Below are 27564 nucleotides of genomic sequence, written 5' to 3'. Positions count from 1 at the left end.
TGGTGTCCAGCACTCATGCATTGTCATTGCTTTAGTAAATATCTCCCAAGTGACTAACAATTATTTATTTTTAAACATGAGACGGTTCGGTTGATTGGTACCCTGAGTTGTCTTATCTGAGTTATATAATGCACACTTGCACATATTTTCTGGCTGAAGAATATGCCTGTAGTCATGTGGTGTACAAAAATGTTGTTTAAAAAGATTGGTACTGTTAAAGTTGTTCAGTATTTCGAGCGACAGGTAGCCAAGTGGTTGGAGATGCGAGCCAGCAACCAGAGGGTTTCCAATCCCAGCCCAGATGGGATGTGGGGGGGGTGTAATTGACCAATAAAGTGATCTTATCTTAAGTTGAAAACAGTTGTCAAATACCCTCAATAACAAAGAACAATGGTATAGGACTGGTTTTCCTGAGTCAGAGTAGTACAGTAGGTCATGTGACCAAACTTGCAGTGTGTACTAGACACTTGACTCCCAGAGGTACTTTCCACATTGGAGTTGTTTGTTCACGTTTAGCCTGTCGCTTTCAAAACATGTAAAACTACATTTGAGTTGTAAAGGCTAAGCACATCCAAGTACAAAGAGAAATAACACTAATTCCCTTTTTGACAGAACAAGGCAACATATTATTATGTATTTTTTACCCCCTTTTCTCCCTAATATCGTGGTATCCAATTGTTACTAATTACTCTCTTGTCTCATCGCTACAACTCCCATACAGGTTTGGGAGAGACGAAGATCGAAAGCCATGCGTCCTCCAAAACACAACCCAACCAAGCCGCACTGCTTCTTCACACAGCGCGCCGCCAACCCGGAAGCCAGCCGCACCAATGTGTCGGAGGAAACACCGTGCTGGACGGTATTGATATGGTATGAACCCACATCCTCTTGGTTGCAAGGAAGGTGTTCAACCCCAGAGCCACTCACTCTTTACCCCAAATCGTCACTTTTCTTGCTATGTCGGACAAAGACAGTTGCACAATCTTGAGCAAGAGATAAGGATCAAAGCCACACCTTTTGGATGCAAGGTAGGGATTTAACCCCAGAGCCACATCCTCCTTCAAACATTGTGCACATGTCTTTGTATATTTGACACAGATAGTTGATGTAAACAAATCAAGCCCAGGGAACCACTAGTCAATGCTAAGAATTAGCAGTATTCTCTCGAGAAAGGCCTTAGGGGACTGGTGATGAAAAATCCTTTACTGACTGAGAATCCCCTCTTAACAAACAGCTATCCACAAACAGACTGAGAATAAAGTCATTTGAAATGTTAATGCTCAGTTACCATTCTCATGTCACTCTTTTACCTGCCCTGCGGGTACATTCCATGACCTCTCAACACCAACAGGGAAAGCCTGAAGCAGAGCAGCCAAGCAGGTTTCACCAGTATAGTACCATGCTTTGTTTTAGGTCAGTTTTACCACCACAGAATGTGTGTTAAATTAACACTGCATACACAATCATCAGCCAATGACATGATCTCCATTTGGTTTCATAGGAAAGATTAGAATAAAGGGAATATGCACAGCTTGATGAAGTATGTTTCATGGTTCTCAAGACAAACATCGAAATAATGTAGACAAACGTTTAACAAAAATAACCACCAGACATCATTATAGTCAAGGACAACCTTTCTCCCCAAAAAACATTCAAAACAACTACAGCAGGATTCATGAATGACGTAATAGCTGCCCAGTGGATGGAGACCTTTACTGCTTCTTGGGTCGGAAGTAGAGCTTCCTGGTGAGCATGGAAGCGAAGCAGGGGACCTGTTTCTTCCCGATGGCGGTCTTGTCGTTACAATTCCCCACGCTCCTCATGGACACCTTCCTGTTGACCAGGGTCAGGAGCTCCGTGAACTCCAGGGAATCCCCGAACTTCCGCATGGCCCCACACAGGTCCTGGATGTACCAGGAGCCGTTGATCGTCTCGCGGTGGGAATAGTAGCCTGCACAGGGACACCGGGAACAAGTATGGCAGTTAGATTTGTATTCCATTCATCCAAATGAGAAGCAAAGCATAATCAAGTGATCAAACACCATTACACAAACACAGGGAAACAGTTATTTAGGATATTGTCTAAACAGCATAACTATACAAGTCACAGTAAGGAGTTGGGTACAAAATAGTAACTGTGAGTCTGTTGATAAGGAATTAAAATAACGAATGTCTTTATTCTCCATGTATCACTGATCTATGCATCTATCCTCATTTACGACCACAAGGTTTACAATATTTCTTCTTGTTTTCTGTAATGGACTATCAGCTGTGCCATGTGTTCCTCACCTTCAGCCACAGAGTAACACATGATGAAGTCAGCGCCAGCAGGGAGGGTGTAGACCACCCCAGCGTCCACCACCACCTTGTTGGTCTTCACTTCGCTGTCCACCACGTCCATGGGGGTCACTGGATCGTCATGCTTGTCCCCACGACACGCCTGTCGGTGTCAATCAAATCAGAAACCAAAAACAGTCAAAATGTCAATATGATGGTTATATATAAAAATATATATATTTAGCAGTAAATATTTGTGGTTATGTGGATAAATGTTTACAAATAATAGTATTGTGTCTGAGGAAGATATGCCTTCACCGGCCCCCAAACATCAGATATGGGTCTATGAGTCAACAGTACTGAATGTCAAAGGTTTCCATCTAAAAATGGATCTATTCAAAAGGCATCTCATCATCTGACCTCTTACCTGTAGTATGAAGATCTTGGGCTTGCCCACCAGGCTCTTACACTTGTCTCCTTTGAACAGGGCAGTGATGTCCTGGATAGCGATCTTGTCGTCATAAGCATAGACGTGGTCGTTCTCTCCGTGGCTCAGAAAGACGCACGCGAAGCAGTCTGCATCAGCATGGTTGGCCTCAGCCGCTATGAAGTATCAGACCTATCATTTCTTATTCTGAAGTATAATACCGACTGGGACTGATACAGTATCTGTGTTAAGCAGATTATTTGAGGTGGTATCGAAGGACTAGAAGTGCTGCTTACCCTGACTGATTTGATCCAGAACTTCCTCCACCTTCAGATTATCAAAGGCCTGCACTTCAAAGTTCAAGTCCTCAAATCTGAATCAGAAAAATCAAGTGTGAACATTTTAAACAACTCCATCAGCACTACAGTTGACTGAACCGGTCTATAGGGAGTTCTGAAGCACGGTCATATCTGATGCCATGTATACCTTCTGACCAGATTGGAGCGGTCAGCATTGGTCCCGTTGCGGGGGCATCCTCAGATGCCAGTAGAAGTGCTCCTGGTTGAAGATGAGAGCCAGGCCTCGCCGCTTGTGGTTCATCTTATACTCCTCCGCCGGGTCCATAGAGAAAGAACTGCTGAAGGAAAAACACATGCTCCCCTGTCAATACCAATACCTTGTTATGCCATAGTGGGTGTAGCTGAACGAGAGACATTTGAGAAAGTGTAGCTTTCTTATCGGTTACCACAAGAAATGAGGAACTATCTGTTCACTTCAACTGTCAACACACTTGAACATATTTCAACCAGGTGTTCATTACATTCAAGTCATTTATAACAATGTAATGAGTAATATCATTACTAATTAGTTACCTGCATAAATACCCATCTGTTTCTGTAAGGTTCTCACTAGGACCTGATAAAGAGAAAGGAACATACAATCTGAACAGGTATGACAATCTTGCATGAATATTTATTTTATGACTTCTTAAAGGCCTCGTGGTTTTACAGCTTTCTGATATCTCAACATTCGGCAGTTTCGATGCAAATAGTCTCCAAAGCTTTTGGGATCAGATTTATTTGGGGGGGTCTGTTGTTAAACTCTGAAAACAGGTATGTGAATTAGTAGCCTCGGCGACAACTCCAGGGCCAAGCAGCCATTGTTCCAGAAGCACCCAGTCCTGGTGGTTTTCAATAGGTTGGTTACAGGTGTTAAGACCAGTGGAAGAAGTGACAAAGCTCTCCTATCTTACATGCTCTTTACTTGTGCTGCTGTTGCAGGTGTGGGGTGAAGCATGAAGGGGAGTCTGCTGTTGCAGGTGTGGGGTGAAGCATGAAGGGGGAGTCTGCTGTTGCAGGTGTGGGGTGAAGCATGAAGGGGGAGTCTGCTGTTGCAGGTGTGGGGTGAAGCATGAAGGGGAGTCTGCTGTTGCAGGTGTGGGGTGAAGCATGAAGGGGAGTCTGCTGTTGCAGGTGTGGGGTGAAGCATGAAGGGGAGTCTGCTGTTGCAGGTGTGGGGTGAAGCATGAAGGGGAGTCTGCTGTTGCAGGTGTGGGGTGAAGCATGAAGGAGAGTCTGCTGTTCCATTTCCTCATGTTCCTTGTGTTACGGGTTATTATTGAGAGCACGAGGAGAGGAGAGTATACTGCTTTTGATTCAGGTGATTGCTCAGTGCAAACGCCAAACGGAGAAATAACTACAGGTTTGTGTTAACCATTACATAATTAGCGTGTACTTTGAGTCTCGTAAAATGACATTTCGTGAGATAAGGTAGTTTCGTTAAAATAGTACCTCAAACAGTCTCTGTTTTGGTTTTAAATGTACATCTGCATATGTCTCTACAAGCATTGGGCACCTAGACCTACCTAACCTGATATCGCCCGTACATACTCACCTGTCGTCTGGGATGTTTTGTTGTCTTTTTCCAAGCTTCCTGTGACTTGGAAGAGACAAAAATCCCACATGAGACAATACAGTAAGATTTCACAGACCTGTGAAACAAGTCTGTACACTGATAACATTGACATAACACCTGATATAAAATCTGGTCTGTGCTTATCTGTCAGTAACTTAGTCCCCAGGCAATTGCGTAGTGACGCGATTCATCTGACAGTGAACAACAATCTTGGCTACTGTAACAGCCGTACAAACAGACACATATTACGGTACATACACCGTATAAACATATTAGAGATAAGCGAAGTACATGTAGGGGGAATTGTGAAATCCATGACATCATTCAGCAAGTGATGTATTAATCTTTTGTTTCCTTTCCCAGGGAGGGTCCGGAATGTCTTCTGAGAGTTCTTCTTTCATATTTGTCTTATATGATTTCCGTGACCACAACATTACATTAAACTGCAAGACTACTAATACCAATACATACATATAGTATTTTATAACTTCCAAATAGGACTTTTTCTTACCTTTAGTGTCTTTATTCCCTGGACACGACATGGTTGCTGTCTACTCTCCTTTCAATGTGTACACGCAAGTGTAAAATGTATCGGTTTAACAAACAACTGATGGAGAATGACACTTCCCGCCCCTTTAAGCTGATTGGCGGATCTACTCAAAAACTGGATACAATTGGCAACTGGGCATGGCAGTCAAGCGTTGCTGGTTACAACTTCCGTATAATGCCACATTGTAGCCACTGAGAACCGTATAACAGAGGCAAATATATACTAAACAAAAATATAAACGCGACATGCAGCAATTTTGCTGAGTAACAGTACATATAAGTAAATTAAAATAAATTAGGCCCTGATCTATGGATTTTATGACTGGGCAGGGGCAAAGCCACTGAGACTGATTTTTTTCTCCCACAAAAGGGCTTTATTAGACAGAAATATTCCTCTTGTCCGGGTGGCTGGCCTCAGATGATCCCTTAGGTGAAGAAGCCAGATGTGGAGTTCCTGGGTTGGCGTGGTTACACGTGGTCTGCGGTTGTGAGGCTGGTTGGACATAATGCCAAATTCTCTAAAACGACGTTGGAGGTGACTTATGGTATCGATTTATATTTTTGTTCAGTATAATATAAAACATGTTTCGGGGCGTGACATTATGAAGAGGGATACTGTAAAAACAAAATACATGTTTCAGTATGCCTGTGAATGAGGAAAGCTCAACAAACGTCAAATGTCAGCTAAGTGTGCACTTTAAAAATATATATATTTTACCAGGTAGGCGAGTTGAGAACAAGTTCTCATTTGCAACTGCGAGCTGGCCAAGATAAAGCAAAGCAGTGTGACACAGAGTTACACATGGAGTAAACAATAAACAAGCCAATAACACAAACAAGTCAATGACACAGTAGAAAAAAGAAAGTCTATATAGTGTGTGCAAACGGCATGAGGAGGTAGGCAATAAATAGGCCATAGGAGCGAATAATTACAATTTAGCAGATTAACACTGGAGTGATAAATGAGCAGATGATGATGTGCAAGTAGAGATACTGGTGTGCAAAAGAGCAGAAAAGTAAATAAAATAAAAACAGTATGGGATGAGGTAGATTGGGTGGGCTATTTACAGATGGACTATGTACAGCTGCAGTGACTGGTTAGCTGCTCAGATAGTTGATGTTTAAAGTTGGTGAGGGAAATAAAAGTCTCCAACTTCAGCCATTTTTGCAATTCGTTCCAGTCACTGGCAGCAGATAACTGGAAGGAAAGGCGGCCAAATGAGGTGTTGGCTTTGGGGATGATCAGTGAGATATACCTGCTGGAACGTGTGCACCTCAGCCATGCTCAAGGTACTAAACGATATCATAACCGCCATCGATAAAAGACAGTACTGTGCAGCTGTCTTCATCGACCTGGCCAAGGCTTTCAACTCCGTCAATCATCGTATTCTTATCGGCAGACTCCATAGCCTTGGTTTTTCTAATGACTGCCTCGCCTGATTCACCAACTACTTTGCAGACAGAGTTCAGTGTGTCAAATCGGAGGGCATATTTTCCAGACCTCTGGCAGTCTCTATGGGGGTACCACAGGGTTCAATTCTCGGGCAGACTCTTTTCTCTGTATATATCAAGTCGTGACAACACCAGTTAAAGCAGCAGTCAAAACAATAATAAAGCGGTTGTCAGTAAAACGCAGACGGATGGGGCTTGAGGAATGTAACCTCTCTCAATCATAGACAGAGCTATGGATGCAAGGACTGAACAGCCATTATATCAACATGATAGTTTAAACCATGTTTTGAGGCTGCAGTAGGCTATTTGTTTGACATTTAATTTCTTTACAAACATTGCAGTAAAACAAGCTTATAATTGGGGTTTTGATGTTGTATGCCAGTTGAACTAAGCTCATGATGCATTTATAAATGATATTCTATTCTTCAAGAATCAATGTGTGCATATCATTAATTTATACGTTATTTTTAAATGATGTAACTGCTGATTAGCACTTTATGCATGCATTTGCCCAATCCTGATTCGTCCAAATAAACAACAAAAAAACAAAACCAGAAACTACTGGGAGGATTGTAAGTGTTCATCTACTAAACCCTTTTGTGTAAACTCCCTCTTCATCTATGACTGTAGTCTGGTCTCCTTCACCACCAGCAGTTACCATACCTGGTCTGATGGGCAGTTGCTACTTTAAAAAACAAACATTTAACTAGGCAAGTCAGTTAAGAACAAATTCTTATTTACAATGATGGCCTAGGAACAGTGAGTTAATTGCCTTGTTCAGGGCCAGAACGACAGATGTTTACCTTGTCAGCTTGGGGATTCAATCTTGCAACCTTTCTGTTACTGACCCACAGCTCTAACCACTAGGCTAGCTACTTAAAGTCCTCAGGACATTTGCACTATTAAGCAAGACTGCCTTCTCACCTTGTGCACCGGAGGTATGGTGTAGTCTACAATCCATACTTCATCTAGATGTTAGTGCCACTGAATGAATTTAAATGTTCATGGGAGACTGTTAGAGTAGTGTAAATGCTTTTTGGGGACTGGATCATATTGTTGTATGTTTTAATCCTGTAATGTATTGATTGTTACGGCATTTTCGGCCATGTATCCCTTGCTAATTACGTTTTGAGCGGATTTCTCCGTGGGCTTTGAACCGGGCACCTGTTTCACACCCGGGAGGCAGGCCGGTTCCAAAACAAACGCAATCAACTTTCACCCGGTAAAAAAACACGCATTGTCGGGCGCCTGGGCAGATTAATTGAACCCCTCAATGTTGCTCATCAACCACATAATCCTACATGTGCATTGACAGATTCTCGCCGTTTCATCTGTCCACATGAATTAGTCCCCGAGAGATTAGTCTGGTGTCAATGAAATGGAGTAGGCTGCCTATGCGTGGGAGAATCAAGTGGCAGTCGTCTTTTCAAGAAAATTACATTAAATATGATTAGACTACAGTTTACTAGTGTCTGTAAATAAATGATAATGGAAAGAAGTGGAGGACGCTCAACCAACGTTAGTCAAGGTTCAATAATACAAATTATTGAAAAGGCGTAACGCGCGGATAGGCTATGGTGAGCGAACCTTTCATTTTCAATAAATATTATTTACCCATTTATTTGTCTCTGCCTGCAAATTATCCTCCTAAAATGTAGGCTATAACCTATATGCAAAACGTAGTTCAAGAGAATGTACAAGTGTCCACTCTCATCGTTCTCGCTGCTCATATTCAGTATCCACACATGCGAAATAAAGCAGTCTATATAGCCAATGCATGGGCGGAGAAGTGTAACAGTATAACTTTAGTTCGTACCCTCGCCGGGCTCGAACCAGGGACCCTCTGCACACATTGACAACTGACACCCACGAAGCATCGTCAACCATCGCTCCCCAAAATCCTCGGCCCTTGCGAGTGACGTCACCGATCGAAACGCTATTAGCGCGCACCACCGCTAACTAGCTAGCCATTTCACATCGGTTACAGAAGTGTAACCAAAATACACTTACTGGGCAATATAATGTAGCCATTACCCTCATCACTGTATCATTATGTGCATTATTATCATGTGCATACATTTGTCTTCAATGTCTTCTTACCTTTTATAAACATTCATATTCTCATTCATTCATATTCTCTCTTAATTTATACTTCATATAAATGTGTGGCAGAACAAACAAATGACATACATGACAACAACCACTAAACAACAATTCTACAAAATTATCAAATAGCAATTTAAAAACTCAGATCACCCAACGTTCATTCATTGAAAGCACATCCAGGCCCCTTCACAAGGCTTAGCACATTGTTATCAATGGAAACTTCCACAGCTCTAACCCAAGATACAGTATTGACTTCAATGTTTCTCTGGTGGCTTGACTATTCCAGAATCCCCTCTGGATGGCAGCTCATAGATCCCTCTTGACTTCAAATTTGCATATGCAGGAGTCTCTCTGGCTGTCCATGTAAGGTTTACACCCCATGTGCATGACAGCCTCAAACAGCAGGGTCACAGTATTCTCACACGCTGTAGAGAGAGAGACATGGAAACACGACTTGATCATTATATACAGACATGAAACGCACAGAAAAATGAATCAATATCAAATGTTATTTGTCACGTGCACAATTTACAGTAGGAATAAAAGGTGCAGTGAAATGCTTGTGCTAGCTCCTCAACATTGCAGTACTATAATTAAGCAATATGGCCCGAGGGGGTGTGGTATATGGCAAATATTCCACGGCTAAGGGCTGTTCTTATGCACGACACAACACAGCCGTGATATATTGACCATACACACAAAAACAAGGTGACTTATTGCTATTATAAACTGGTTACCAACTTAATAGGTGCAGTAAAAATACACGTTTTTTCATACCCGTTGTATGATATGATATGCCACGGCTTTCAGCCAATCAGCATTCAGGACTTGAACCACCCGTTTTCTGTTGCATGCCCTAATATGGATATAGACCTCACCCTAAATTATAGACCTCACCAGAAATGCCATCAAGGGGAGTTGTATGATCTTCCGCACCAGCAAGATTGTTAGACTGGTTAAACCTGACTGAATGCTGAACTCACCAGTGAAGTGAAAGTGAAACAATTGACAATGGTGAGTGCAGGGTTCAGTATTATTTAACCAGGCTACAAGATGGTGGGCACATTATTGAATTAACTGTGAGGAATGCTTGAGTCAAGTCCTGCCCTGTGTTCAACACTGGGAGCATATCAATATATGAATCAGCGTGGTGTTCAATAGGCAACACATGGAAGAAAACAGAAAGAAACAGGGTGGAAGAAAACAGACAAACTGGCAGCAACTACAATAAGAAACACATTGTCGTGTTCCGTTGTAAAAAGTTCTCTGTTGCATGCCCTAATAAACACAACCCAGTTGCCATCTTACCTTGGACACTCTGGGCAAGTCCCAACATCTTCTGTAATCTCCTACAGATGGTCTCCAGGCATTCCTGGAACTCATCGTCACAGTCGTGTTTATCACGGTTACAGGTGTCATAGCAACGGTCGTGCTGGTTACAGCACTTGGTCAAGGACGGGATGCCGATGTCAAACTGTAGAGTAGACAAAAGAGATGACCATTAGATCAATGCTCACAAATATTCAAAGCAATATATGATATGACAGGTGTAATAACATTCCTATAAACAGTGGTCGCTGTACAGGGGAGCCGCCCTACTATGGCTGACCCTGTAAAACATTCCTATAAACAGTGGTCGCTGTACAGGGGAGCCGCCCTACTATGGCTGACCCTGTAAAACATTCCTATAAACAGTGGTCGCTGTACAGGGGAGCCGCCCTACTAAGGCTGACCCTGTAAAACATTCCTATAACCAGTGGTCGCTGTACAGGGGAGCCGCCCTACTATGGCTGACCCTGTAAAACATTCCTATAAACAGTGGTCGCTGTACAGGGGAGCCGCCCTACTAAGGCTGACCCTGTAAAACATTCCTATAAACAGTGGTCGCTGTACAGGGGAGCCACCCTACTATGGCTGACCCTGTAAAACATTCCTATAAACAGTGGTCGCTGTACAGGGGAGCCACCCTACTATGGCTGACCCTGTAAAACATTCCTATAAACAGTGGTCGCTGTACAGGGGAGCCGCCCTACTAAGGCTGACCCTGTAAAACATTCCTATAAACAGTGGTCGCTGTACAGGGGAGCCACCCTACTATGGCTGACCCTGTAAAACATTCCTATAAACAGTGGTCGCTGTACAGGGAGCCGCCCTACTAAGGCTGACCCTGTAAAACATTCCTATAAACAGTGGTCGCTGTACAGGGGAGCCACCCTACTATGGCTGACCCTGTAAAACATTCCTATAAACAGTGGTCGCTGTACAGGGGAGCCGCCCTACTAAGGCTGACCCTGTAAAACATTCCTATAAACAGTGGTCGCTGTACAGGGGAGCCACCCTACTATGGCTGACCCTGTAAAACATTCCTATAAACAGTGGTCGCTGTACAGGGGAGCCGCCCTACTATGGCTGACCCTGTAAAACATTCCTATAAACAGTGGTCTCTGTACAGGGGAGCCGCCCTACTATGGCTGACCCTGTAAAACATTCCTATAAACAGTGGTCGCTGTACAGGGGAGCCGCCCTACTATGGCTGACCCTGTAAAACATTCCTATAAACAGTGGTCGCTGTACAAGGGAGCCGCCCTACTATGGCTGACCCTGTAAAACATTCCTATAAACAGTGGTCGCTGTACAGGGGAGCCGCCCTACTATGGCTGACACTGTAAAACATTCCTATAAACAGTGGTCGCTGTACAGGGGAGCCGCCCTACTATGGCTGACACTGTAAAACATTCCTATAAACAGTGGTCGCTGTACAGGGGAGCCGCCCTACTATGGCTGACCCTGTAAAACATTCCTATAAACAGTGGTCTCTGTAAGGGGAGCCGCCTACATGGCTGACCCTGTAAAACATTCCTATAAACAGTGGTCGCTGTACAGGGGAGCCGCCCTACTATGGCTGACCCTGTAAAACATTCCTATAAACAGTGGTCGCTGTACAGGGGAGCCGCCCTACTATGGCTGACCCTGTAAAACATTCCTATAAACAGTGGTCGCTGTACAGGGGAGCCGCCCTACTATGGCTGACCCTGTAAAACATTCCTATAAACAGTGGTCGCTGTACAGGGGAGCCGCCCTACTATGGCTGACCCTGTAAAACACATTTCACTGCACATATGTGTGACAATAAACAGTCTGCACACACTGCACCCCCACTGGACTAATAGGGAAGACCATTGCTATAGATCAGTCATACATGACACTAGCTCACCTGGAATCCGAACAGGGGTGACCCACATCCATTGGGTGGGTTTGGTTTGTAACCAGGCCGGGGTTCTGGTTTGTAACCTGCAAGGAAAGAGCAAAGGTAGAGGTGTTCAGAGTTCTTCTTTAATCTTGTTGAGAGAGACAACCTGTTCAGAGAAACTACAGTGTGTGTTGGGGGTGGCACTGTACCAGCTTAATGGCTTTGTTTGTGGAACATAATCACTTTCAACTGAGCTTTTTAATAAATGGCTTGTCTGCATAATAAGCAAAGTAGTTATGGCCATGTTTTTAGTTCCATTACCAACAAGTACTGACTGTGTGGCCTGGGAGACCTTACCATCGCTGCATTCATAGTGACACAGTCCATCTTGTCCTCCAAATAAGTCCAGAGCAACGTTGAGGTATTTGTCAATGTTATGGATCCCATTGCGAATGGTTTTTAAAGTCATCCGCCAGTCCGGTGTTTCAGGTTCCTTACTACATGACACACAGCTCAGAAATCCATAGAAAGATAGTAAGTTAACGAGAAAAACCGGGATACAACTGTTATGATGCATGATGACAGCACCGGTGCTAGAAAATAGTTGCAATTGGTCGGCATGTGAATCCAAAGTTAAATGACTGCACCAAACGTCGGTAAAAAAATCATTTCACACTTTCCCAAATGTTACACTATTGGTCCTATTCGGTGTCAACAAATCGCCTGTCATGCAATGCCCTTCCCGGATGTGGGATTAGTCACGTGACAGCAATAAACCTATCAGTGCCAATAGATACATTGCACTTACAGTACACGTGGTCACTCAACTGCTCACAGATGTTCGAAGTTCATGCATGCCACGGACAAACGTATATTCATGACCGATTTGATTTTTACTGAGAAATGGTCTTACTTTCTATTTTAAGGCAATAATAATTGTCTGTGTGCCCAGTTATGTCAATTTAAAAAAGGCAAGAAAAGTGTGCTGGTTTGCTTAACATACAGGCATTTGAAGTGGTTTATACTATTACTACCTAAGTACATTTTAGCAGTTCCATTTAGTTTTGCTACATTTAAAACTATTTACATTTAACACCAAATACTTAGTATTTTACTGGGTGACTTACCTTAATAGACAATTACAAAAGTATCTTTCCTTTTACTCAAGTATGACAATGGAGTACTTTTCCCACCACTGATCAATACAAGTGATAATCACTGTAGGCCTATAACCTATGTATTTTTCAGAAACACCACAATTCTCATGGGCTTCCAGGAAAAACAGCAAAGTCTCCTTTCTAATAGACTTGTTCAGTTGCATTTCAGTTTTAAGAATCACAGTACCAAGCTGGAGCATGTAGCCATACAAATCCACAACATCTTTTACAAGCCTCATAAATATGGTGAGGCCATATTAGGTTGAGAACAAGGCTTCTTGCAAAACAAAAGTGAGACTGTATACAAACTACTAGAGTAATGGATCTGTATGCCAGGGAGAATATTATGTGGAGAGAATAGGCCTACAGTCTGGGTACTAGGAACACATTTTAAAAGGGTGTTTAACCTGCCCTTCCATCGGCTTCATACACACAATTGCACAAGCGCTTGTGCTCGAAACAAATCAAAATTGCTTCTGGTAATAATTTATTGTTTATTCAAATGATTAATCGAGCAATGAAGAAAAACCTTGTTTTTCTACTTAAATAACTCCATAAATTTTCAAACATTCAAAATGAAAAATATACAATTGATGAAGATTATGGTTCCGACTTCACATTTTTTCCCAGGCCAAAAAAAGTTCAAGTGAGACAGTGGTCATTTCTTCATCTGCGGAATGAACTTCAAGGTCCATGTAACTCCACACAAGGTTCCACTGTGGGTTCCACTGTGGTAGCTAGGAAGCATTCTCTGGGTTCCTCACAATACTAGCACTGCTAATGTATGGATTGGAAGGAGGGCAGCATCTCCAGATGAGCCTACAAATCTTTTTTAAGTCAAGCAGGTGAAGTAGTTATCTAGAGTGAAGACGGTGATTTGCTTGTTACAGCAGAATGCTTGGCGCTTCAATACTCGAGGCACCACCACAATGCCTTCTGCTTTTCCAGTCAGTGTTCATTTCCAGAGTGGGTTCTTATTTCCAGAAAACACAAAAAGACAAGCAAAGATAGAAGAGAAAGAAGTTGTGGTTCTCAAGTGTTTGGGAGGTTGGTCTATTCTTCAGTTGGTTCATTGAGATGCAGCAAGGCAGTTCCCAGGGAGGAGGGGTGGTGAGGAGGATGGAAAGATGGGGACTGGGGGAGGGATGGGAACTGGATGGGGACTGGGGAGGGATGGGGACAACTTAGAACGTCAACGGTAAGGCTAATTATTTGTATTTTTCCTCCTTTCAATCTCCATGGTTTTCCTTAAAAAAAAAACATTTACATACATATTATATATCTATTCATATAGCTCTTCTAAAAGCGTCCTGTGGGAGCCTGCGGCATCGGGCGGGCTCAGCCCCCTCTGAACAGGTCATTTAGTCTGTCCAGCTCCTTGCAGTTATCCATGGTCATCAGCTCAGCCTTCTTACGCAGGCGGTCGTCCCTGTAGACCTTAGCAGCATACAGCAAGTCTGTTTCTGAGAGAGAAGGGGGAGATGAACAGAAGACTCAGTCAATATCAACAATGTCACACTAAGCTACGTCGAGGGAATGCTTGTGTCACAAAATAGGAGGAAATTAATGCCTGTTTTGTACGAGTAACTTGTATTGCTTTACATGGGGCTAATTTGATTGAAGTCCTCACTGTAATTATACCCTGCAGGGGCTGCGTGCTACGCCACTGCTTATAACTATAAGAAATCTGTGTCAAATCAATTATATCCAGGTCAGAGCTTCAGCTAGGCATTTGGTTTTCTAACTTGGTAGGTACGTTGCTAGATTACAGCAGAGACATATAATCTCCTCCTGGATCAAGATCCCTGTTGCCTAAAGTGTTTTAATACTTCTGGTAGTACCTGGTATGGTACAGAAACGGTATGAGCATCTGGATACCGCCCAACTAATAGAAGCATGATGGACACCTACTCGTCTGCCTCTCCTTCCAGCAGTTGTTCCTGACATTAGACACGTAGTCCTCCTCCACGTTCTTCTCAATCTTCTGCAGATTGGAGCCCTTGTACTCGGTCTTGAAGTCTCTGTTGACGTAGTAATCCACATGCAGGTTCTCCGTCTGCCGTTTCACCGTCTGCCCCGTGGACCTGGAGAGGACAGAGGACAGGCATCAGGTTACATACGGCTGTTCTGAGAACAGAGATGTATAGCTTTTTATACCTGGTGAAGAGAGGAGGCGATGGGAATGATCAAACGCACACAAATGCATCAGTACTTTACTGATAGGTGTGTCCGTTACATACACCAACCATGTCACCATTGGACAGTATTTTTCAGCACAGAGCATGTGTAGCAGGGGTACAGAATTAAAGGCCTGGGCCGTGTTCAGGTAGGAGAAAACGTTTTGAAACGGAGTGGTACCACTTAAATGCATGATGTGTCCAATATGAACACAGATTTTCATTTGTGGCAAAACCTTTAAGTACTGTGATCCATACTGAGCACGACCCCAGCGTATGTGTGTGTGTACACGTACGGTCTGGAGTAGAGGCTGTAGGGGGGTAGACACCATCAGTTGGCTCAAGATGGACACCAGGATCAGTACAACGATGGGTATCAGCTGGATAAACATGGAGAACCCTCCCTGGAAAACAGATTACAAAAATCACTAAGCATACACTATTTTGTCCTGCAGCTCAGTTGGTAGAGCATGGCACTTGCGACAGCAGGATAGTGGGTTTGATTCCCAGGATCACCCATACGTAAAATGTATGCACGCATGACTAAGCCACTTGGGATAATAGAGTCAGCTAAATGGCATATATTACTATTTAATATTTTAAGACATGTACTGTCCTGTTAGTGACTTTGCATGTTTCCCTGCTTTACTATGTAGCACACCAAAATTAACTAGAGCTCATCCCAGTCAAGGTTGGAACGGTTGCGTCCTTCACTAAAACAGAGCCTGCAATATGCTGCCGAGACTCCCATAGCTTGTAGAGGGGGGATCTGCTATGGAAGTCTGACCTGAAGTTACCCCAGACTCAGTAGGTATTATATTGACAGTCACAGTATACATCTGGCAGTGTAGATGCCAGACATACATACATAACATAACATTACATACCTCTCCCCTCTCCTCTGCTCTCTCCCGCCTTTGGTCCGTCTGCTGGCTGTATCGCGCCCTGCCGTTGGTGAACGTGTGGGCAGCCGCTGTGGAGAGGAGGTACCCTGTTAGTGACTCGGCAAAGACTTGCAATACAATACTCATTTAATAAACATTCATGTTTGAGCAAGACAATTGTGTTTAATTGATGTAATGAATTAAGACTTGTTTATTAAACATTGAGACAAACTCTGCAACCACTGGATGAAATGAACTTCAAATTGTATGAGTGTCTCTTACAAGAGGGGAATCCTCCTCCGAAGAACATGTTGAAGAGGTCCTCGGGAGTGATGTCGGCCTCGAAGCCCCGGTGGAAGTCAAACCCTTGGCTGTGGGCGTGGCCAGGGCTGGTCGGCTCCTCTGCCCCCGTGAGGTCATACTGCTTTCTCTTGTCCGGGTTGCTAAGCACGGCGTACGCGTTGCCGATCTCTGTTTGAACCACAACACACTCATGGTCAATAAGTGTCACATTAAGTCAGCAAAAAAGTAGACATTGGCCCGGATCCGATGCTCCATTTAACACTGATCTGCAAACTTTACGTCGGGGGGGGGGGCAGACGGAGATACTCTGCCAGTCCTCAATCTATTCCAATTCAATTAATGGCAGGTCAAATTTATGCTGCTAACAATGCTGTAGGGGCTCACTTGTTCCAGACCCGGTCCGATCAGTGAGGGAAGCAGAAGAAGTCATTTTTGAAAGCTACTTTATTAACCAGAGCTGAGTGAGAGACCATTCTAGCAGGCGGGAGGGAGAGACGGCAACCAACCAAGCTGACTGGCACTATAGTAGACTAATAGCTGCCATAGCTCAATTATTTATCATCAAACATGATTACGTAGTGTCCGTTTTAACTGCATCAAACTGGGAAAAGCTGGTTAAGGTAGGCTGAGGCTGCAGTGCATACGCTTCCTGATCCTACAGTTACAAACAATTCAATTCAGATAAGTAGCAGCCTGCCTACCTATTGGTTATTCTTCTCCTTTAACTCAGTCATTTTAATTCCATTGATTAGATATCTCCTAACTTTTGCCACACACGGAGTAAGGCTCAATGGCTGTAGCCCATTGCCACTTTGATGACTAATGATTGGCCAACAACCTACACCCGCCACTCGTGAAAACAAGAGCAGCAGCATAAATGATACAATCTCTCCCTCTACTGCAGAAGTTGCAGTCGGATTTGTACCTTCCGGACAAGTTGGTTAAATTTACACATACCCGAGACCTATGTCAATCATATATGATCCGACCCAGACCTGTGACTCGCCCGGGTCCCGAAATCGTGTACAGGTGGATCCGTGAAGACCTGTAGCCGACATTACAGCCACATTTTTAGTTATTTAACTTGGCAAGTCAGTTAAGAACAAATTCTTATTTTCCAATGACAGCCTAGGAACAGTGGGTTAACTGCCTGTCCAGGGGCAGAACGACAGATATGTACCTTGTTGCAAGTTCAAATCCCCGAGCTGACCTTTCGGTTACTAGTCCAACACTAACCACTAGGCTACCCTGCCACCCCTGTAGATGCCAGACATGCATACCTCTCCCCTCTCCTCTGCTCTCTCCAGTCTTTGATCAGTCTGCATCGCGCCCTGTGATTGGCACCGAACACAAAAACAATGCATGTGAAACTTCTTACTTTTGAAGGCCTCTGTAGCTCCAGGGGCTTGGTTTTTGTCTGGGTGGAACTTGAGTGCTAGTTTCCTGTAGGCTTTCTTCAGCTCCTCCTCATTGGCCTCCTTGCTGGTGCCCAGGACTTCATAGTAGTCCTTACACCGCTTTATCCTTTAAGAGAGATGACAGTGAGTGATTCATCAGGGCTATGTTACACATGTCCAGGAAACAGACCTAGTTCATTACAATGCAGTGGATCTAATTAATCATGAGGGTTGTAGCACAGATCACATTTGGCCCAAAAGCAATACAAAAAACCTCTAATGGATATGTTTTGCTTCAAGAACTAGTGTTTGGAAAGTATCTAGGTTGTGCCTTTACATTTAGAGAAAATAAACATCCAAGTGAATAATTTTCACTTCTGGTATGTTTCGCAAGCGTTCAGGAAGTCTCGCAATGTTGCGCCTCTGGGTTTAGAAAACTGTGCTCCTGGAGTACCATTTGGAACCACAAGAGGGCAAATCAACATTGGTGGCAGAACAGAGCAGGAGAGTTCAAACGCAATACACAGAGTGGATTGCATGACCTGCAGAAGAGAGATTGCCTCCAGTCTCCAAGGAGAACCACCTGAGATACTTGCCAGACTGTTACATTAACATTCAATTAGAATATCAAATATATGCTGATGTCACTGTGTACCTTTCAATTGGAGGTTAAACCCTACATTGCATGTAGGCCTGTTTTAACAATAAATACAAGTTAGTCTCTAAACAAACACAGCATCTTAGTAAACAAACATACCTTCTTATGCTCTTTACAATGGGACTAGATGTTGGTCAGGCCTACCAAGCACTATGTGAGTGTTGCCATAACGAGATGTGTCACAGCTCTCTTTTGTCTCACTCTCTCAGTCCCTCTCCTTTCCCCTCTCACTGGCCTTATGGGCACCTTGCCGAGTCGGAGGTTCCCATAGGGGTAGTATGGTGTGTAGAACACTGCAGTGTCCTCATTGGGCAGTTGATTAACGGCCCACACACACACAATGGCACAAAGCAGACCACAACAAACCACCCAAACAGCTCTGCCATGAAAGACTTGCATACAAATACACAGACAACCCGTCTGCTGTCATTAGCTCAGCAAACACTGCAAATATTCCACAGGCTTCAACTTCAAACCAAACTACAAAATGTTGAGCTGAGTAAGTGTTTCAACAGCAGCCTTCTCTACATAAAGTGTGTTATTGGCTGGCTCATAGTACAGTAGAGAAGTTTAACCCCTCTGAGTACACCACACTGGATGATCCTGTAGGTCAACTGCAGGGTTAATTAACAAACCATAAAGATGCTAGAGAAAACAAAACACGGAGCCCAATAGAACCATCTAACTGCCGTCAGACGACCTCGCTCGGGAAGGTGGTGGAGGCCTAGGCTACACTCGGCCCATTATTAGCAACACTTCTGTTCAGCAGGGACATCAGTCGCTTGGAGCTCCCAGTCCCAGCCACCTAACTCTGGCCTATGGGGACAGCAATGATGAAACAGTGACACAGAAAGAGGTGTTTAACAAGAACTCTCAAGGGAGATCATTCTAGAACACCCCTCCCCCATGGTTGGTATGATTCAGGGTCCAACAACAGTGGCCAAAGACCCATACTAGCTAACATACTATTTAGCACGTACCGTTCAGTAAAAAGTGTGCAGTGTGTCACAACACAGTAGTGGCTACTGATTGGCCGAGTGGGTGGGGCTGCATGCGGGTCAATCCCCCCCCCCAATTCAACAGAAATGAATCGCATTAACCAACCTGATAATAGCCAATTTGATTAATTTCTCAAAACAGGAATGGAGTTATAGTCTCTCTAACCAGCCTCAGTAGGCCTATCACATTCAACCTATACTGCAGTAGAGCATATAGCCCAGTGGTGTAGAACTCATTCCATTTATAGCCTAGTGTCTGCTGTTTGTTCTTCTTCTGTTGAATTAAGAGCTGGACAACCAGGTGAGGGGAGTTCCTTACTAATCAGTGACCATTAATCAAGTACAAGGGAAAAGTGAAAACCCAGTCACTCTGCCCTCCATGGAATGAGTTTGACATATGTTATCTCTCATTTAAAAAGGACTGAAGACAGAAACAGATCATTTAGTTCAATTTCAAAATATTAGTGAAATCAAAGTGCTGTAGCATATATAAATTAAATGGTTTAGTACACACACAAGAACTCAAAATGTTCAAATCAAAAGCCTATTGAACAGAAGAAGAAAAAACTGTCAGGTGAATCGCAAATTCAGAACCGCTGGACAGTAACAAAGCACTGATCATTGGGAACAAGATCCGAATGACTGCTAAGGCTTGATCCATAAATTAAATAGTTTGTTTTGTAGGCTACCTATCTATCTGTTCAAATCAAAAGGCCTGATTAACATGACATCAATAATGCAGCCACATCCCGAGTCCCTAGTGCAGACACATTGACAAAAGATGGTTTATTATTAAAGCGCTGATGGCCAAGAGAACAAGAAACAGAAGCCAGAAATTCCACCGTTTTCAAAGATGTAGCCTACGATGCAATACTTGTGATCATTTTAAGGAGAACAAACTCTACTTAGCCTACATTTGAAACGCCACGCAGAAGCTTCATCATTTAGCATCTTCCCAAATAAGTAGCTTTGTTGGGCCCAAGTTCTCTTCAAGTAGCCAATCCCTTGCAGCCCCCCTTCCAATGTATAGTGCGCACCGAATGCAAGTAGATGAGCCGAAATGAGTATAACATCCTGGCATTTAAACCATAGCTTATTTTAACATTTCTCACGACCACCCACCCCCCCCAAAAAAAAAAAAAAATCTAATGACAGCTGTAATCTGGAAAATCTCATTTTTACATCAACAAATAACCTTCAATTCATAGCCTTTTCATCTCTTATCAAAAGAACCCAATACATATATTTACTCAGTAAAATTATATTTCTCAAATGATTCCCAGCAACAATTGTATATTGTCCCAAATAATAATCTAGTCCCCCCGTAATTTAAAACAAAAACAAAAAAAAAGGTTTATTTTGGGCGACTACACTGACCCAGACGTTGAATACCACTGCTTTAAACCAGGATGGGCATCTGGACACAATGAATCGTTTAACATCACCTGACTTTCACCTGTTCCACCGCAAACTGTCAAACAATCTCACAAGTATCAGACACCGTAAACTCCCAGCTAATATCTAATCAACGCAACATTATCCCACCCCTGGTTATCCACTATTAACAAACAATTGTTTAATTTTTTTTTTTTTTTTTTTAAATAAGGCAATATCTGCCAATTCATTTCCAGCAATATTGCCTGTGTGTCTATGTGGTGCGTGAGTTTATCACTCTGTGTGTAGCCAGTGGATGTCATAACTGTCTTGTGGGTTGCCATAAATACAGTACCCAAAACCATCACTTAAACATTAACTGCAAAGATCAGAATGATTACTAAGGCTTGATCCATAAATTAAATAGTTTTAGTTTTGTAAGCTAGGCTACCTATCTACATGTTCAAATTAAAAATATATCATGAGTAAGTATATCATTTATATCTATTATTTCTCATTTGCAAACTTTGCCATGAAATGAGTAGTAGAGAACCATCGCTAGACCGGCACGTTATAGATGGCAAATTCCCCAATCACTAGATGCATAAATTAAAACGCCAAAAGTGCAATTACAATTTTTAAAATAGTCTTGAGATGTGATTTAAGCATTCACATGGACTCAGAACATCCCATTCCGTTGGTTGTCTATGAACAAAAATAATTTTAAGAGTGAAAAATTTAACAGAATATAATTTTGGGAAAATAGTCCATTTATTTTGGGAGCGGAATGACAGATTTTAATAGGGCCCCCCTTCGAGTTGTTTATTAACCATTATAAACTGGGTGGTTTGAGCCCTGAATGCTGATTGACTGAAAGCCATGGTATATCAGAAAGTATACAAAAAGATGTTACTGTTATAATTACTTTGGTAACCAGTTTATAAGAGCAATAAGGCACCTCGGGGTTTGTGGTATATGGCCAATATACCATGGCTAAAGGCTGTGTCCAGACACTCCATGTTGCGTCGTGCTAAGAACAGCCCTTAGACGTGGTATATTCGCCATTACCACACCTCCTCAGCCCTTATTGCTTAATTATTTTACCAGATATATTGACAGAAAACAGAACACTACTTTCTCTCTTACACTAAGGACCAGGGAAGAGAGTTGCAGGGAGAGAAGAATGTGCCCATTTGATAGCTAGAAAATAATACACCTTGCGCTGCTGATTTTTTAAAAAGTAGCTCTCATGCTAGTGTAACGGATGTGAAACGGCTAGCTTAGTTAGCGGTGCGCGCTAAATAGCGTTTCAATCGGTGGCGTCACTTGCTCTGAGACCTTGAATTAGTAGTTCCCCTTGCTCTGCAAGGGCCGCGGCTTTCGTGGAGTGATGGGTAACGATGCTTCGTGGGTGACTGTTGTTGATGTGTGCAGAGGGTCCCTGGTACGCGCCCGGGTATGGGCGGGGGACGGTCTAAAGTTATACTGTTACACTAGAAAAGGTTGGAGACCCCTGATCCACAGGTTAGTAAAAGGGTTTGAGAGGACATGGATTTCAGAGCCCAGGCGTAAGGTATGGGGGTCTTACCATGGTAAAAGACTAGGGGATCAGGCTAGTACAGGTTAGCCTAATTGGAAACGTGTTCAGGATGTTGTTTAGTTCATTCTGGACTAGCTGGCGTGGCTCACCATATCTGGCCTTCAGGGCCTGGAGAACTGCAGTGTATGGTGTTGCTGAGTGCATAAAGTTGGGCCAGCATGTATGCACTGGGAAACCGTAAATGATCCATTAGTACTTGGTATTTGTAGCGTTCTGACAGATGACTGAATACCGTGTAGGCTCTCCAATGCCATTTCCAAAAGGACAAATTCACTCTCCTTTCTGCTCTCAAAGTATGGCAGTTTGGGTCTGGGAATTCCATAGGCTGAGGCTACTAGAAGTTTCATAATGTTGGCTCCCTCTTCTGGTTGCATGAAGGATAAACCAGGGACTTCTGATGAACCCACTGTGGCCTCATTGGGCCGGTCCTCTACTGTCCCAGACCCTCCATTGGTGGCAGCCGGAATTGGGTGAGAGCCCTCCCACCTGATGTTTGAGGACTGGCCTGGCCTGGCCGAGAGGAACGATTTGCCGTGGTTGGTAGTGGCGGAAAAGCGAAGAAGTGATGCTTTGTCCAGATGGGGGAATGCTAACTTGTGTCACTGGCAGAGAGGGCTTTGGTGGAGCGGCCTGTCCCCCGCGTGCTGGCTGTTGACCCTGGAGCCTCCGGGGACTGTATGCCATGGGGTACCAGGGGAAGATTGGGAAAGAAAGGCAGACAGGTTAGGTCCATGTGGAGGGGTGGTCAGGTAAACTCCCTGTTCGTTCCTCTCCAGGAAGGATGAGACCATCCGTGCCTCCTCCAAATCCCTTCTGGCTTGACAGTGCAGTCGCTGCTGTGCCAGGTCCTTGGCAATGAATTCCCGTTCCTGTAGAGCTCTACGGGCCTGCACATCAATTGGTGACATCGTTCATCAGCCTGTCGTTCCTCCTCAATCTGATGCTCAATTTCCTCCAAAGCTAATAGTTTCATCCTGTCTTGTAGGACAGCGGTCTGTGAATCGCTGAGGGCTAGTGAATGGCGGCTGCCATGGCCACTTCAAAGGGGTATCTACAGGTCAAACTTCCACTCCGTCTAGAGTGCTTCACGATTTCCCATTAGTTAAGGGGTGAGCGGAGCCTGCCTCAGGAAGCTGGTCGACCTGTGCTGTGGGAGTCACCTCCATGGGTTCTTCCTGTAGACCACTTTCCTGCTCCAAAGCAGTTTCCGGTCCTTGGCTCAAAGGGGATGGTTGATGGCTGAAACGTATAGTTGATCCAGCAACACTTTGAGCTCTGGTGGGCTTGCCCTTTGATGTCGGAACCTCGACCACATAATCCTTAAGATAACCAGGTGCTGGCCTGGTTCTGCTGGTGGTTGAGGATGAAGCCTTTGTTGCCTTAGGCTTAGCTCCTGGATATTTCCTTTGTTCCAAGACCTTTCCCTCAGCTGCTCTCTCTCCTCCTCTTCTTCCTTCCAGTGGAGACAGTTCTTCCCTCTCCGCCTCCATTTCACCTGTCTTTGGTTCAGTCATCATCCGGTTTCGAAGGACCGGTTACTGTCAGAATGTTAAGCATAAAGCACTGACTAATGGTCCCTCAATTGAGACAGAATGACTTGGAGTACATGGGTTAATTATTTTTGGTGTGAAGGATATACTTCCAGTTTCATCTAAAATACATCTGATTTGTGTGAGAGCATGCTCACACGACATGTGACAGATCCTTATCAATTTCCTGTTGTGAGAAGAACCAATCAGGTTAATAAAAAATGTAACTTATGATCTATTTTACACACACATGCAACAGGAAATTCAGGTGAGTAGGTGAATTTTACAATCCACCATTTCCTCATCTTAACAGGTAGTCATACGAAAAAAGAACACCCAAAGTGTCAGTCTCCTAAATTCACATTGATTACAAAAACTCAGGGTCAACAACCCCAACCAGGCTGAAAGTGGCTCTCCCGCCCTAATCGCCACATGAGAATGCACCAGAGTGAAGCAACACAACTACACACAGGCCTGCATGCTGCACACATGAAAAGTGGGACAGAGGATCATACCATACGGCCGTCAGAGAGGCGGAACAGAGATTTTACAAACAGATAGCCAATCCCAAACCGATTACGCGAGTGAGCAATCAAGTGGAAAACAAGTCAAAGCCTCCTGCTCACCTCTGCACTCCTTCCACCTGGTCCTTGGTGAAGCCCTTGGTGCTGGGCTCGCCCCTCCGGCCTCCTGGTCCTGCCCACCAGCCCGGGCCTTGGTGCTCTCCGAGGAGCTGTCTGCAGTACGCTGTCTGCAGTGTGCCATTCCCCGCAGAGCTGCCGTTCCTCGTCAAGGTGTCCAACAAGGCTAGGAGGGAAGAGAGAAGACAGAACAAAGCATGACGTGGCACATTCAGAAAGAGAGAGAGACTAAGCTAAGCACTTCAAAGGCAAATTTCACAGAACCAGATTAAAGACAGGTCCTCGACTAAAAAGCGTTCTCATTTTCAATCGAAAGTGTTTTTTTTAGTCAAGGCCTAGTCTTAATCTGGTTCTGGAAAACTGGCACTCAATCTTACAGGGCGAAACACTAGGCTCTTGAAAGTCAGACCACCATGCAAGGGGAACATCAGCGGTTCACACAGAAACTAAGGTTACATTGTTCCCAGCATCCAGTTGGCTTCCATAGACGAGCTGTAGTTGAGATCTGGTCATGCTTCCATGAGAGCCGCAGGCGAATATATCCAGCTCTGGTTGCTCAATGAGAATGTGCTAAGTTTTCCAATGACACAAAGCAGCGCTCTGTGTCAGTCTACCCATGACCACTGCAGCAGCAGCCTAAGCAACAGCCTGAGTATACTGCCTAGTGCATCACTGTGCTCTCTGGCAGCACCCAGACTGTGCAATACAACTCTGCAATTAGTGTGAAAGTTCACACAGGTAACTGTTGGATAGACACCCCAGAGTGAGAATACTGGCATGTCGGAAAGATACTCATCTTAATGGTTGAAGTAGTAAATGTATTATTGCATGACACTGAACTGAAGACTGTGGCTGTTTTTCTTCAATCAAGATGCAATCTTCCTGAATCTTCCTTGAATCCACTATTCTTTCTTGTTGTGAGTTAATGAAATAAATAAAAACTGAAATTAAAAGTGAATAGGATGATGGTTCCCTGGCCCACTGCCCCATCATTCCTTACCGTGGCCCCAGCTTAGCTCTGGCTTATGTGCTACCATTGTTCCTCAGCTCTGGGTCAATCATTCAATTAAGGGATTTAGGTGGACAAGCCTGTTCATCCCTCTAACCTCATCCTGCACGAGCCACGTTACCTCCTCTGCGCTCAATGGAGTCCCTACAAACACCTTCTCGTCCTGCACGAGCCACGTTACCTCATCTGCTGACAGTGGAATCCCTACAAACCCCCTTACCTCATCCTGCAAGAGCCACATTACCTCAATTTCCAAAAAATGATTCTCAGCAGAAGTTGAGACAGCCACTTTTCTACTTCCTTCCATTTTTTATAGTGAATAAGGCATTGGTGAGGAAGAGCTCGCAAGTAAGCATTTCACTGTACTGTTTGCACCTGCTGTATCCCATGAACATTACCAACTAAACATTGATTTGAGTGAGGTGAATAGGCTGCTATAGCCATCTCCTTGGTGACCATTATAAACACTATTTTAACCAAACCTCGAGTATTCACTACAACTAAATGTTCCTAGTGAATGTAAACAGTCATGTTTAACTGCATGATGTGAGAGTTAAGCCAACATGAGGAATAATTGCTGTCAACTGTCACATAGCCAACCGTTCAGCTAATATGTATTCTATTATATATGGCTGCTGTGGAAATTGCCATTTACCTTCATAACAAGGTAAATATGTCTCCTGCCTGACATACTAGTATTGACCATTTCAGAAGCTTTTAAAATATGATTGGTAGGTTGCAGGCTGCACAATTGACCATAATGCAAGCAGCCTCTGCAAGGACACGATTCACTCACAAAACATAAGTGTTTGATTACAGACAAGCACTTTTCAACAGACAAAGCAATGAATTACAAACATCACGGCAGCTGAGAGCAATAAGCAGATCAGTTGCTTATGGCCCGAGGTAGCTGCTGGATCATCACCATGTATCAATACCACCGCAGCTGTGGCATGGCTTGTGTCCGGCTAGTTAGCCAAGTCCCTTACTGAGCTAGTATCAGGCCTACATTGATACCCATTTTTAAATTACATTTCTGTCATGGGGACACTGGAAACAACCCCTGGCTGGCTAACTTACTGGTGCATAGGAATCACCTGCTTAGCCAGTTGACCTTGTTATTACGAAAGAGAAATACCATACATGTGGGGGAGATAATATCCCAGATTGGGAACTTGCCCACTGACCACATAATGCAAAACTGAATTAGTTGGCAATCCAACGTTTAGCTAGCTCAGGCTAACTAAAGTTTGTAAATGATAGTTAGCAATAGCTTTGCCAATTGGCTAGTTAGCATAGCCAGTCCACATTCGTCAATGAGCTAAAACATAACTATAAAATGAAACAGCTTGTCAAGTGAGACATTTAACCGTGGATGATGTCAACCTTATCAAATCAACAAATACAAGAAATGTACAATGTCAAGTAGTTAACGTTAGCGACATAGTACACACTGATAGCATGCTAACGTTAGTTAGCAATTTAAAGAAACGTCACTTCTTCCTTTGCCCAGAGCAGTTTAAAGCGTTAATGACGTTACTTAACCAGTTCATCATGTATTCGTTTGCGTATTATCCGTGTATTGCAAGTGACTATATTCCAAGGCAAGTTCCCAAATCGTATTTTAAATCAGTGTTTAATGTGTAACGAGCTAACTAACGTGGCTAATGAACTGAAATATGGTAACGTAGATATTTACCTTTCGCTTTGTAGGTTGGAAAGAGCTTCTCTGCTTTGTTTAAGAATTTCACCGCCTTGTCTTTGTCTCCTGCTTCAAGAGCTTTAGTGGCTATATTTATACATTTCTCTGCTTCGTCTCTGTTCCCTTCCATCTTTCTTCCTCCCCCCCGGCTCTCAGCTGACAGTAGTGATGGGTAGTTCGCGAACGAACGGATCTTTTTGGTGAACGTCGGGAACCGAAT

The 27564-nt window shown here is 43.7% G+C and overlaps 2 protein-coding genes and 1 pseudogene across 2 annotated transcripts; all 3 read right to left on the bottom strand.

The window, feature by feature from the left end:
- Nucleotides 1-209: 209 nt before the first annotated feature.
- On the bottom strand, nucleotides 210-5241 carry LOC124025127 (caspase-6-like). Its single transcript, XM_046338796.1, is given in 9 exon segments — nucleotides 210-1951; nucleotides 2290-2440; nucleotides 2705-2880; nucleotides 3001-3077; nucleotides 3191-3232; nucleotides 3234-3341; nucleotides 3577-3619; nucleotides 4598-4642; nucleotides 5130-5241. Coding segments are annotated over 9 exon segments (912 nt in total). The 5' UTR covers nucleotides 5161-5241; the 3' UTR covers nucleotides 210-1712.
- Nucleotides 5242-8708: 3467 nt separating this feature from the next.
- Nucleotides 8709-12665, bottom strand: LOC124025128 (group XIIA secretory phospholipase A2-like). Its single transcript, XM_046338797.1, is given in 5 exon segments — nucleotides 8709-9150; nucleotides 10034-10199; nucleotides 11940-12016; nucleotides 12273-12512; nucleotides 12515-12665. Coding segments are annotated over 5 exon segments (624 nt in total). The 5' UTR covers nucleotides 12537-12665; the 3' UTR covers nucleotides 8709-9031.
- A 1564-nt stretch (nucleotides 12666-14229) lies between these two features.
- LOC124025129 lies at nucleotides 14230-27534 on the bottom strand (annotated as a pseudogene).
- Nucleotides 27535-27564: the final 30 nt, after the last annotated feature.

Source organism: Oncorhynchus gorbuscha, unplaced genomic scaffold (genome assembly GCF_021184085.1).
Source record: "Oncorhynchus gorbuscha isolate QuinsamMale2020 ecotype Even-year unplaced genomic scaffold, OgorEven_v1.0 Un_scaffold_2186, whole genome shotgun sequence".
Lineage (NCBI taxonomy): Eukaryota > Metazoa > Chordata > Actinopteri > Salmoniformes > Salmonidae > Oncorhynchus > Oncorhynchus gorbuscha.
The sequence above is the reverse complement of the archived record's forward strand: the minus strand, read 5'-3'. Positions and strand labels throughout refer to the sequence as shown.